The sequence below is a fragment of the Prionailurus viverrinus genome, chromosome X, assembly GCF_022837055.1.
Source record: "Prionailurus viverrinus isolate Anna chromosome X, UM_Priviv_1.0, whole genome shotgun sequence".
In the NCBI taxonomy this organism is placed as follows: domain Eukaryota; kingdom Metazoa; phylum Chordata; class Mammalia; order Carnivora; family Felidae; genus Prionailurus; species Prionailurus viverrinus.
In genome coordinates, this window is record NC_062579.1 from 7,263,644 (window position 1) to 7,277,856 (window position 14,213).

General features: G+C 48.6%; 1 protein-coding gene across 3 annotated transcripts in view; it reads right to left on the reverse strand.

Annotated features, from left to right (window-relative positions):
* The window catches only part of GPM6B (glycoprotein M6B), a 146,132-nt gene that overhangs the window by 26,930 nt on the left and 104,989 nt on the right, over positions 1–14,213 (reverse strand). For 2 of the 3 annotated variants that reach the window (XM_047843382.1, XM_047843384.1), the window contains exon 1: positions 12,741–12,820. The exons of the other annotated variant lie outside the window; for it this stretch is intronic. In XM_047843382.1, coding sequence (XP_047699338.1) covers positions 12,741–12,801 — 61 coding nt within the window. In that variant the 5' untranslated portion in view covers positions 12,802–12,820. Of the gene's footprint in view, positions 1–12,740; positions 12,821–14,213 lie in introns of those variants that run through there. 3 annotated transcript variants of the gene reach the window in all.

A 14,213-nucleotide genomic window follows, 5' to 3' on the forward strand; every position in this document is an offset into this window, starting at 1 on the left:
GCTCAGATCGTGATCTCACGGTTCGTGGGTTCGAGCCCCGCGTCGGGCTCTGTGCCGACAGCTCAGAGCCTGGAGCCTGCTTCGGATTCTGTGTCTCCCTCTCCCTCTGCCTCTCCCCTGCTCATGCTCTGTCTCTCAAAAATAAACATGAAAAAAAAATTATAGCAAGAACCTAAGCTGTAATACACTTAACGCTGCGTCCACTGTTAGCCTCTGCTTAAGCAGAAACACCGTGACTTACTGGAAGCCCTCGGACTGGGCCGTGTGAAGGAAGAGGGCTTCTCCAACCAGACTCTCGCGAACAGGGAGGCCCGGCCATCGGAGTCCAGCAAGCAGCACGACCACACGGCGGGTTACAGGGGACACCCAACTGCAGAGCCTCGACGGTGTCCGCAAAAAAGATGAAGGTTCTTTTCCCCCCCTTGAAATACGGTTCAAGGGTATTCAGTGAAGACCCCACATTTGGCGGCCTGACAGCCCCAGGTTAGGAAAGAGCGACACCCCACAGCGACACACCCGATGGCACTTCCCGGCACGTGGGCTTCCTGCTCGACTCTCAGAGCAACACCCACATCCCCCCCCCGCCCCACGCTCTCCCCATGCCCTCCAGAGTGAGTAGTTCCTATGTGAGAGGGCTCTCTCCTTCCACTTCCAGAACGATCTACGGCCGGCCGCCTTAAACCAAGTATCAGAACAGTTTGGAGCGGGGAGCCAGGCAGAGAGGGAAGCCGTGATGGGCAGAGGGGGCGGTCCTGCTGCTCGGCTATCAGACGGAAGGCTGAGGAGTCATCCCTGGTCCACCTGCTGATAGCGGTGAAGCACCAGCCTCCTGCAAGTCGCCGGACTGTATTCAAGAAGGTGAGGAGGGACATTTGAGAATTTCTCCCAAGCTCCCGGTAACCTTCTCCTCGCCCTCTCTTGGCCACAAGGAAACAAACCTTTCCAGCTTTCCCTGCCCCTCCCCCACTCTCCTTCAGCAAGATTTTCAACAAAGGGGTGAGAGATCAAAGGCCACTGTCCCTTAATGACCACCTCTCCATAAACACAGAGGGAAGGACTCCCTGAAGCCATTCTCAGCCTTTTCCAGAGAGAGAGAGAGATTTCTAGATCTCTCGAGGATAAAATCACTTCGATTCCTTCCCAGTTCTCCCTTCTTACTCTGGGCCTTCGTCTAAATTATTGCTTCTCTTGGGGCGCCCGGGTGACTCGGTCGGTCGAGCATCCGACTCTCGCTGTAGGCTGAAACCGTAGTTCCTGGGATCGAGCCCCCGCGTCAGGTTCTGCGCCGACAGCGTGCAGCCTGCTCGGGATTTTCTCTCCCCCTCTCTCTGCCCCTGGCCTGCTTGCTTGCTCTCTCTCTCTTAAAATAAACATCTAAAAGGAAGTCAATTAAAAAAAAATAAATTAGTGCTTCTCAACCTTAATGTGCGTTGGAACCATCTGGAAGTCTTGTTGAAATGCAAATCGTGAGCCGGCAGGTTTAGACTGGGGCCTGTGACTGCATTTGTCATAAGCTTCCAGGCGATGCCAATTCTGCGGGTCCACAGATCACACTTTTCTAGCAGACGATTTCCCTCCTCTCAGACCCCACTCCGAAGCCTGCCATCGCACACCTGACAACGGCAGCCTCGAGTATTCCCTACACGTCGAGCACGACATTCCATCGAAGGCAGGCGCGTCACTGAGTATTCCTTCTTACTGCCACCAGCCCGGGCCCCCGGGCAGCATCACCGGGGATGGTCCACGCGGCCACCACCCTCGGATTTCCCGTCGGCCTGGAGAACATGTGGATATCACCTGGCCAAAGCAGTTACGAGATGAAAAAGAAGAAAAAAGAAACCGATGGCAAAGGTTAGTCATCCAAGTTCCCCAAAATGTAATTCTACTGGGAAGTTACGCCCGAAACGAGGAACATCGAAGGATCAAGGTTTGCAAAGCAAAGGGGAACCACTTGGACGTTTCTAAAGGGGAAGAAGCGAGTTGGGGTTAGGAGGGGGAGGGGTCACGGCTCTAAGAGCTGCGTAGGTGGGAGAGGCGTCTTCCTCTGGCAAAGATCTGCTCAGCCTCTCTCAAACCCCCCCTCCCCACCCACTGGAAAGAAACGAGAACTCTGGGGAAAAAAAAAAAAAAACCCACCAGAGCCATATGGAATTCTCTATTTTTTCCCTCACACCATCTGGTTTGGGATCTAAGTACAGAATGGCAACTGCGATGATTTAAGAGCCAACGAAATCTCCGAGCAACTGGGAAGGCGCTAACGTGGCTGGGCTCGGTCCCCTCACTCCGGGGCCCCAGCTGCCTTCTTCGCACCTTGCCGCGTAAGGTCTGTGCGGCTGGCTCCGGCCACGCACGGTGCCCGGTGCGGGTGCCACAGAGGCGTGTTTGTTCCAATTACTTCAGCCAGTACACAAAAAGGGAAAACCGCGTGCGGGGAAAGGCCGTCACAGGGTCTGGGAAGATGATTCTCTACCCCGAGTTCAGTTTCCTCCTGCTTAGACGGGAGCCTGCCTGTTCACGGAATTCTCACCTGTTAAGTGTCACCAGCGATGGGACACTATCAAGAGTTCGACATGTCTCATCGTACTGTTCCACAATCTCCCAAACCCCGAAAGCGAAGGACTTGGGGTTCTTGCGTGGCTCATCTGGCCACAAGACCTGTTCCGATCTGAACTTGGTGACCAAATCTGACCTGAACGGGCGAGCGACTGTTCACAGGCTCCACGTGCCAGACTTGGGCTCTCTAGGGAGACGAGCGTGCTGGGCCTGTGGGAGCGCCCAGGCCTGGCTGGAACAGCGTGCAGCACACGGGGTGTGCACCCAGTTACCTACCCAAGTACCCCCCACCCACTCCCCCCACCCCCGTGCGCATCTCATGGTGCCGGGTTGGGGGTAGCTTTTTAACAAGAGTTTGAGATAGATACAGTTCACCTACACAAGTCGCCTGTCTTAAGTGCACAATTCAACGGCTCTGAGTGAATTCACAGAGTTGTACAGCCATCAGTAGAGCGTAACTTTAAAACATTCCCGTGACTCCCCAAATCCTCAGCTGCTGCCCACTCCCCCTCTCCTCCAGCCTCCGGCAAACACGAACCCACCTTCTGTCTCTCTGCATTCGCCAATTCTGGAAACTTAACATAAATGGAACCAGACAAGAGTTGGTCGCTTACATCTGGCTTCTTGTACTTAGCATGTTTCTGAGATTCATCCATGTTGTCGTATATCAACATTTACCCCATTTTACTGCTGAGTAGCATTCCGCTACGGATATATCATGTCTGACAGCACTTTTTAAAATATTTATTTTGACAGGGAGGGAGGGAGGGAGGGAGGGAGGGAGAGAGGGAGAGAGGGAGAGAGGGAGAGAGAGAGAGAGAGAGAGAGAGAGAGAGAGAGAGAGAGAGAGGCACGCAGAGAAAGAGGGAGACAGAGAATCCCAAGCAGGCTCTGCACTGTCAGTGCAGAGCCAGACGCAGGGCTCGATCTCACAAACCGTCTAACGGGAATTCTTAAATCAAGATCCCAGAACCCTCTCCATTCTTTAAAGGATCTAGAAGAACAAACGTCTGACGTGACTTCTTGCCCGCTCTTCCTAACTGGCACTGCGAGTGCGCATGCACGCTCACACGTGCACAAACACACACACACACACACACACACACACACACACACACAGCTGGTGCCTGACAGCCACATGTCAGAATAAGGAATGCGTAATTCAAGATGTACAATTAAATCCAACGTCAGATTTCGTGTTAATTAACCTGAAGCCACAATTTAGGTTTCAAACGAAAAAGTTCTATTCAAGTAACTAGAGGCGTTACGACTCTGTAACTCAATGCGTGTCTTACACTCTACGTCAGGGCTGCTCCTTCTCCAGTTGGAGACCCCACCCTGTGGCTCCTGACCGGTTCCCGAAGAAACACGCGGTGCAAGGACTTGGGAGAACAACCCTGTTGTCGGGTTGATCTGATCCACCACCGTCCCTTTTGATCCGCGTCTTAAGTAACTTGAAGTCACTGGAGTTTTAGCTGACCGAGCTGGGTTAATAAGACCCGTGTAGACTTTGGGAACATGGAGGGTGGGCGTTCACACCGCTCACTGCTCTCCCTGCTTCTGGACCCCCACGTGTCCCTCCAACCTGGCACCTTGCAGTTCTGCAAGACTAGCGTTCCTTGAGAGCAAGGAAATGGGAAACCAGACCCAACAGACCTACCTGATGGGATCGAGCACACAGTTATCCGATCCTCATGTCATGGGCTTGGATTTTTCCTTGTCAGAGACAATGACTGATGTTCAGACAGAGCGCTCCAAAGCAGTGGGGCCAGGAGGCCCACTGGGGACCCTCATGGTACTCTTGGAGCCAAGGCTCCTGGAGCGTCCCGGCCCCGGTCTTGGTGCCATGGAGGACACACGTGCCACAGACCTCGCCCCACCCCCCCGCCCCTTATGGGTTCAGACATTGGAAATTTCGGAGGTAACCCAAAGGTTTATGTCATTGCACACTGCTCCCTTTGAGAAGAGGAGGGGAGGGCAAGGACAGGGGAAGGAGGGAGAAGAAAGAGGCAAAAGATGGGGTGGAATGGAGAGGAGGAGAGAAAAACAAAAGATGATGACAAAAATTTTAAAGGGCCAACTCCACCCGCGCCCCTGGGAACAAATTAACGCATCAAACACAACATGAAATATCACCACACTGAAAATGCCATCACAAAAATTAAGGGTAACAGTTGACTTGCTATTAGAATTCACCCCGAGGCTGTATTTACCTGGACTGCTCAAGGGGCTAGCCCTGTCCCCCAGGGTTGGCACGGGATGATACTGGTGGTTCTTTGAGCCTGGGTACATCCAGTGGTACCTGCCAATTTCCATTTCAGCTCTGCTGTTCACTGCCAATTTCAGGTGGCAAAGAGTCAGTGTCTCTATCTCCGGCAAAGATTATTTATCAGCATTTATTCTTTCACCATAGAGTTAAAAGGAAACGGGGCGTCTTTTCAAAAAAAGCTACTGAAATGCAACCTTTCCGTACCGTCTCATCAACCGGGCAGGATGAATCGAGACCGTTGGGAGGCTCCTCCGTTCTTGAAGTTTGCACAGCTCCGCAAAATTGCCTTTCTCCTCCCTTACTGTCGCCATTGCCACCCCCCCCCCCCGCCCCCGCCGCCCACCCCCAAAAGGCTCACTTTGGACAGACACTATTCCTGACACAGAGTAGGCTGCTGGCAACTATCAGTTGAATCACAACCTTGAAACCCCTAACAGCTCATGAGGACAGCTCTGGCCGGTTTCTGTCTGAGAATCCCACAAAACCTCTCGAGGGATTACGCCCTGTGGGGTGCCACAGATAGTTAAGGATAAAAAATGATTCTGATGTTGATGTGGGCAATTATTCCATCAGAAGATCAGGTTATAATGCTCCCTTTGGCCCCTGCGAGCGCTGGGGGTAAGGCCTGAGGAGACGGCCACGTGATGAGGCAACCAAGCCCGACCGGGTGCGCTCAAGACCTCACAAAGCCTGGACGAGACCCCGGCTGCACCCGGCACGATCTCCGAAAACTCTCAAGGTTCTTTCCGACTGGGAAGGGGAGGCTTTTCTAGGTGGTGTTTTAAAGGAAGCCTTTTTGGGGGCGCCTCGGTGGCTCGGTCGGTTGAGCGTCCAACTTCAGCCCTGGTCACGATCTCAAGGTTCTTGAGTTCGAGCCCCACATCGGGCTCTCTGCTGTCAGCACGGAGCCTGCTTCGGATCCTCTGTCCCCCTCTCTCTCTGCCCCTCCCCTGCTTATGCGCTCTCTCAATAAACATTAAAAAAAACCCCACAATTTAAAGAAAGGTGGCTTCAAGGTAAAGCAGAATTGTCTTTTCAGAGACATTTGAAGACATTTTAGGGGGAAAATGGTGCTAGGGCAAGACCAGAACTCACGATGAAACTACGTGCCGCTGTTTGTGTTGTCAATAACGGGGAGGGCAGCTCGCACGCGCGGCGCTCGTGATGCACCGCCGTCGTGTAAACCACGCTGCACCTGTTACCTCAATAATCCAAGGTCTGCTATCTGCCACAGCCATTCTATGAAATCAGTACTCTTATTACTCTGTCTTTATAAATGGAGAAACCGAGGATGGGGAGAAGGGAAGTCACATGCCCACGATCAGGCAGCTAGGGGTGAAGGAGCCTGGGAACGAACCCGGGCCATCGGACTAGAGAGGGGACACGTGTGAAACCGCCAGATTACCCTGCCGCGTGGCCTCTGCATTTGCTACAAGCTTCTACTCTTGCCGAGGCAGTGGTCAGCTCAACAAGAGGTTTTCTGAGGTCCGCGTGGAGGTGAGCCGTGCTTCTGTGCCTCCGAGAGAAACGTCTCAGGTCCCAAGCTCCTGAGGTGATTTCAGGGCTCTGAAAAGGACTTAACTCTCCACTTTCCCTGGGTTTAGACTCTTGCCTTACTGCTCAGGAGATTCCCGCTCAGATGTGGGTTGTGCTACATACTCCAAGAGCAAAGAAACCCAGTGGGGCTGGTGGAAAGAACCAGAAGCAGGTCAAGTGTCTGTGAGCCCTTCGCATCGACCTCAAGCAAGACGATCCCAAGTAGTTCGATCACTTTTGACCGGAAAAATGCTTCGTCGTCCTCTAAAAAAATTTCTCTCTCCATGCCCAACACACAGCAGGCGCCTACAAATAAATGAATGAGTTATTTGGCTGAAAGCGAGGCAGCACCCTGGGACCCCGTGGGTCCAGAAATGGACCTCCGGGCCGCCCAGCACACTGACCTCACCCAAGCCAGGCCATGCGATTCCCTGAACCTCTGTGCCCTAAGTTTGTGTTTCCTGAGCAAAAACATGGCGGCCACGCCAGACACGCTGAATTCAGCATAAAAATACTACCGCTCCAGCAGATGTGGAGACAGGATCAGCAAGTGGATGGCTTTTTTCCAATACTTCTGGGAAGGCCTTTCTCCAACAGTAAATCTTTAGATATGAAAGAAAAGAAAATCATGTCTCTTTTGTACATGTGAGCCAAACCTAACGACATTTAACCTGAAACTAGTTCTAACATTACAAAGAACACGGTATACGTTTTTTTTGCTTAAAAGGACAGGGTCCCCGGCCTTGGAAGGGGGTCACGGGATCGCAAGGAGAAGCCTCTGCGTGAATGGCCTATTACAACACCGTCGATGCCAGGCAATTGGCAAGAGTTGGGAATATATACCCACACGCCAGGGAGATCCTGGCTTCTGGCCTACGGAGGGGAGGCTGCAAACGTTCCCCTTAGAGAGTAGAAGATCGAGATGGGCAGGAGATCACTCTAGATTGTTGAAGAAGCACACGAAAGACTGTGACATCTGAGACACGATGTATAGTTGGGGCTGACGGGAGCGGTTGTGGCTGATGGCGATAGTCACAACTGTGGCTGGTTGTCACCAAAGGTGGGTATGAAACAAACAATGGGCAATTGAGGAAAGGAAAACAAAACAATGCCTTGTGCTCTTTTTTTTTTTTTCAATGTACTTAGATAATGTGATTGATTTATGCGACAAGGCTGAATAACTGAACTGCAGACTGGTATCCTTTTTAAGCATCTACCAAATTATCACTGGAAGCAACTAAGGGACAAAGACTGAGCTTCCTAGAAAGACCACAGTCCCCAGGCAAGGTCTTTGAAAGCTCTGTCATCCTTCATTTTTAGGTATTATTTAAAATATTCAAGGAAAGCTACAACCACACTACAAAATATGGCGGAGGTCAGCCAAACGACAGCCACCTGTTTTTGTAAATAAAGTTTTATTGGAACATAGCCACATTTATTGGTTTACTGTCCATGGCTGTTTCACGCTACAGTGGTAGATGTGAGTAGCTACCACAGAGGCCGTGTGGCCTACAAAGCCGAAAATATTTACTCTCTGGACCTTTATGGATGAAGCGTGCTGACCCCGGATATGGAACGTGGCCAGTGAGGCTTGAATACAGAAAGAAGTTAATGCAATTAATCAAATCAGCCTCCAGAAGAGGAAAGGACTTTATTTTCCCTTTATATGTTTTCTTTCTTTCTTTTTCTTTTTTTCTCTTTTTTTTTTTTTTTTGAAAAGAAACGTCACTGGGCTGGCTAAGGATGAAAGTTCTCCTCCCTGGTACTGTTGCCTGCTATTTAATCCGGCACCGATCGGCAAAATTATGATGAAAACCAAGACTCTAGGACACATAATGGTCCCTAAGATGACTTAGCACCCTTCTATGACGTGAGCTGGGAGGACAGAAGACGAGCGATGTTTCAAAGGAGGATGTTATTAAGTGAATAAATCAACAAACGAATGAACCACCAGGTCCATTTGTGAAGCACAGACTGCAGCCTCCGTTGCTTAAAAGCCAGGGTGCGTCACCTTCTTCGTCTGTCCCACAGCCACCCCTCTTCCTGGCCAACCATCTCACGGGGTTGTACGTTTGGTTCCAAGGAGAAAAAAGCAAGAGAGTGTCTCTGGAACAATCTAATTCAGCACCAGTCCCAGTAAGGGAAAATTTCCTGTGGGGGGACGCTCGCTGGCTACCTTCTCACAGTGATGTTCTCAGGTGCATCACTGCTAACAAGTCACTTTACCAGGATTATTTACTCTACACTGACTCGTAGTCTCAAGTAACAGGAAAGGGCAATTTGTCACATTACAACCTGAACCGCAAGATTTCCACTCAATTTCAAGGAAGGCAAATGTGGAATTTCCAGAAATGGGTCAGAATTCTTTTTCTGGTGAAATAGCAAGGCCAAGGCTTGAAAAATATGCCCATGGAAACGACAATATAAAAGTAGGAGATGCACCACATGGCTGAGATCTTCTCCGCCCTTAAGTTGTCTAAAAAAATAAAAATAAAAATAATAAAGCCTGCTTTTCTCTACAGCCTACTCCCCAGACACCCTGTCTTCAAACGTCCTCCTTGGCAGGTTCTTAAAAGGGGAAAACTGCACCTAAAACTTTCTCTGTACCATATTCATATAATTAAATGTCAAGAAAAAAAAAAAAACCCTCAAAATCTAATCATTTATAGATCACCACGAAGAGTGTAACGTGTCAAATGTGTCCCTCGGGGACTTTAGCACGCAGGCCATATATTCTATAAGAGTGCTTCTCTTCCCAGACAAAAAGGAAGCGGGCCCAAAGGGTACGCGCTTAAATTAAAGCAACAAAAAACAAACCGAGACACGTAAGGCATTACATCGATGCGATCAAAACATTTAAATGGATGTGTTCATTTTCTACACAAGCCAGCAATTCGAATTCGTGCCTCTCTCTGCTTACGTCCTAGAATTTATTGTTAATTACGCATCATTTCCGATTCGCTGCGTTTTCCTTCCTAGGTGGTCGGAGGTGTGGGACTCTCAAAATCATTTCAGCCGTGATTCCTGGCGCTTAACTAGCCCGACTCTAATTGTTTCAGTAGACTCCAATTTCCTACATGTAATAAAAGAATTTGCATCACAGATTTTTTTTCTGCACAATACGGCAATTGATTCGATTGTTTTTCTCCCCCTTGATTGAGCGCTCCCAGCAATTCCAGATGCACTGGTCTTCACAAATGAATTGATATCAAGTAATACTCCACAGAAATAAATAGAAACATAGCTCTCCCTGTCTTCATTATTGAGGCCCGTGATCTAGTGCCTTTGATTCTGTCCTTATTCATTTCCTCTGCTTATTCCATTCCAGCGATTCTGTTTACTCAATCCTCATACTTGGATTTAATTTAATGCTTCCAATGTAAAAACAGTTATTCGTAATAACCTGGCATTCCTTACGTCCATCTGACAAGACCCGCTTGCTTTCCTTAAAAATTTCTGGAGATCACTAAATACCTCTTGGGAAATCTGACCTCCCAGAAGTGTTCTGCGGCAAAAGCAAGAAGGCGGTTTCAAAAACATGTATGCTTTTTTTTTTTTTTTTTTTTTTTTTGGATTTGGATGATTATTGTTCAAAATTGGAACACGGTCATTCTGATTTAAAGACACAGCTCCCTTTGTCCTGCCGAAGGAAGGGAGGCCAGCTAAAAAAGGCGAGGTCAATTTATAAAGCTAAGTTTAATTTATATTCTTAATAATAATCCAAATAATTCTCCGAAGCGAGAAGGCCTAAGCTACTGGGTACTAGCCATTGGGCAATAACACCCCAAGTTAAGAGGCAGGTCTGGTCCCTAGCACTAACTACTGAAAGCAAACGGGAAAGAAGGAACGGGGGGGGGGGGGTGCGGGGGGAAACAGACGTGCATGAAAAACTCTGTGGGGAGTGACAAAATGCATAGGATTAAATTTCGTAAATTAAATCCCTTGCTGCAAGGCTTAAATGAAACCCCCCCCCCCCAAAAAAAACCAGATCCACCAGCTCAAGAATTATATAATGCATTCTCCAATTATCTCAGAATTTTACATGTATATTTCAAGGAAGTCAACATTTGTCTTATAAATTTCAAATTAAATCTGAAGGAACACTAGAGTGACAAGCGGGCAGAAACATTTCTGTCAACTTCGCGCGCGTGTGTGTGTGTGTGTGTGTGTGTGTGTGTGTGTACGCGCGCGTGCACCTAGAATGACAATGGGCCAGCAGACTGGAAAATGACAAAGGTGATACTTGTGTGGGTTTTGACTTGGGTGCAGCTGGCATATGAACTTGTTCGTCTACACGAAGATCAGTAGCTAAGCCATCCTCCAAATCAGCATTTATGGCGGGTCACAGAGCTACCACAACCCCTGGGGGTGCTGGCCAAACACCTGACCTGGCCGGTATTCTCACTCGAGCCTGTACTATACGTGATACGAGACCTCGTGTTAACCTGGCACTTGTGAACTGCCTCTGCAGCCAGTGTCTGTCAATTTTGGCAATTTTTAGAGTTCCTCCAGGAATTATCTTTTGCTTCTAGTTTTGTCTCTAAAACCATAGCTAACTAACGAGTTTTCACATACAGACAGTCAATCGATGTAGTGCAGCCTGCAGATTTGGTATTAAATAGTATGTAACTGACGTAAAGTGTCAGCAGTCCATGAAGACTCAACGAGGGGGAGAAACACGGTTGTGTAGTAAGGATTTTGTATTGGGTGTACGCTCCTCGCTTGCTTTTGCGGAGAAAAAAAAGAAAGGTATGTTTTTGCGGAGGCCGTGATGGTTTTATTAATGGCTTATCAATGGTTAATTTGGTTTCTCAATATGGCAAACCCGGTATGAACAAAAAGCGTGCACTAGATGAAGTCATCTATTCTCGGAGAAACGTTGCTATAAACTCCGAGAGACTTCCTCACAACAACGCTGTTACGTTATCATGCCCCCCTGAACTTCATCTCCAGTCGTCACGGAAATGAATCTTTTACTTTTGTCTCCATTCCTCAAGCTTCATAAATACTCCCAAGAGCTTCTCTGATGGCTGTTTGGTCCTCCTATAAATTAAAAATATATACGAGACCAGGCACGGCTTTTGTTTGTTTTGTTGGTGAGGGCGGGTAGGTTTCATGCAGGGATTGAATCAAACTACCAATTTTAAAATCAAAATGCTCCGTACCTAATGCCACTGAGTGACGCGGTGAAGAACGGCTGCAATGGCACATTTCACGTGGTGCCTGTTTTAGCTCAACTTTGAAATTTACTTCAAAAATGAAACTGCTCCGTTTAGGGTACGTCGTCTATTAAAGTACCCTTTACAGAAGCAGTTCCATAGAAATTATAAACAGGCAGCCTGTAGCCAAGCCTGCTGTCAGACAGAGAGTCCAACCGACATATCCATAAGCACAACAGAGTTGTGCTCTCGCCCTGGAAAATCACTACTGCTTAGCGAGTGTCGGTGGACCCAGGGCCACGGGAGATAACCTGAGCGTGAAGGCTGGCGATACGAGAGCCACCGCAGGTGTAGAATGGGGTATCCTTCAGGGGAGCCTGTAAGTTTGGGTGAGGGAGACAGGTGAACGCATCTCACCGCATTGTAATTTGACGGTGGCTGAGCTGACGCCATGGGGTCTCACGCCTGACATCAGTTTCCATCTAGCAAAAGACAGATTAATTTTAGCTCCTGTTTTCTGCCATTTTCTTACCGCAGAACACTTGTTTCTCTCGAAAATCCCTTCCCTGTGTCAACATCGTGATGACATTCCCCTTAAGGGGGCAAGACCTTTCCCGGTTCCCCTCCGCCCCTTTCCATCAGCACCAGGCGACAGAGCTGACGTCTCCTCTCTGAAGCTCCAACTGTCAAGGGTTATTACGTGTCACAGTCAGGAAAGAACAATCATATTCAATAAGAAAATCAGAAAATGTCCCAAATCACTACGGCATCAGCGGAACCCAAGCATATTTAGTACGTGTGCCCCTCCGGTTCGTCCTCGGCATGAGCAGAAAACAACACGTTTCGTGTCCCCGCACTATTACATGCAGAACGTGGGACCTAAGTTATGACTCATTCGATTAATGAAAAAGACAAAAAGACCGTTTCCCCCATCCAGCTACCCAGGGTGACAAACTGCGGACATCCTTCTGGGAAATCCCATATGGGGCAGGAAGATCTGGAACACGAATGGGCAGAAGAAAGGCTGCTCTATGAATTTAACCTCAGCCTGGAGGACAAAAAAAACAAAAAACAAAAAACAAAAAACAAACCCACCCGAAAGCAAGACCATGCCAGAGGGATTGTTTCGGAACTATAGTACAAGAGACCCAAAACCGGGCTACCCCTCTCCAAGTACCCCCAGTGAAAAGCTTGAAACCGGCTATTGTCGGAGCGCTGGGTACCTTTTCTCTCTTGGCTTTGTTCAGTATTTTCCTCGGCTGCAGTTTCCATGGCTGGCTTCATACCATCCACCAAAAATGCTTTTCCCCGCTCCCCCGACACACACTCTTCCCCTCCTCTTCCTTTTCTCCTGGACTCCCCCTCCGCCTCTTATTTACACCGCGTGATTGAGAGGCTCTGTTCTCACTACAGTGGATTACAGTCCCTTCCAAGATGCAACGGACGCGTCAGCGGCAGCTTCCCTCTGCCTACTGGTCCAGAGCCACAGCTGCCAAGGAGCCGGCGGCCACACGTCAGCGAGGATCCCAGTTATAACGCGGCCGTCCCGCGCCCCGGCCCGTCCCACTGCGGCTCCCGGGGGACAGCCGCGCCCCCGCCCGCGCCCCCCAGCCGCCGGCCAACTGCGCCCGCTGAATGCTAATCAGCTCTCCCGGGGCAGAAGAACACGTTTGTGACATCAGAGGACGGGATGCGGAGGAGAAGGGAGAGAGCCCCCTCCCACCATGTGACTCAGCGGGGTCGGGACGTGTGCTCTCTTGGGAGAACGTGGGCCTCCCACCGCAAAGTCCTTCCTGGGGGCGGGCGGGCGGTGGGGGGGGACCCCTTTATGGGGCATCACAGTTTGAGTCAAGTTCATTTACCCCGACCCCGGCAGAATACACTCAGAGGACTAGTCCATGGTCTCTATTTTACTTGCTTTCTTTCCTATTTGTCTTCCATGCAGTCTCTAGCTAGCTAGCTAGATTTGCAAAATATATATAATAATATTAATATATGATACAATTATGTATTACATATATTACAGTATATATATATATTATATATATATATATATATATATATATATATATATATATATATATTAAAGACAAAAAAATACATCAGAGGGAAGAAAACCAGAAACGTGGATTTGACAATAGCTGTATGCAATTTGGCATTAGAATTCTAATCTGTTCTCTGTCTGTAACTAACATACGAGGCAGTAAGAGACACGTTAGCTCAAGCCCAATTCATAACAAGGTTTCCTTCCCTCCATATTTAAAAGCCTAACATGCTACAAGCCTATCTGGCTGACATTCTGGTGGCTTCTTGGAATGAAAATGGAAATACAATGGTTTTTCTTACTGGACGTGATTATTTCTACATAGAGCTGTATTCATTAGAACCTCTCCCTCAAAGTCAAAAGGGTGTTTTCAAGAGCATTCTAAATGTTCGGCATAAAGGCTATTATTGTGCCAATAATGACTGACTGCCGGTTTCACAAGCCTTCTTACGTACCCAGATACTATGGGACCACAGTTCTCAGCCCATCCAAGCATATAAAAGCCTTTATCACGGTCATAAGCTGTATGTTTCCAAGCATCGCTGGTTTCTGTACCATGATTTAAACATTTGATTGACCCACTTACGTTCACCGTCTCTATTAAAGATCTTTCTAGAAGCTCAAGTCAACTAGAGGGATGAATACTGAAAAC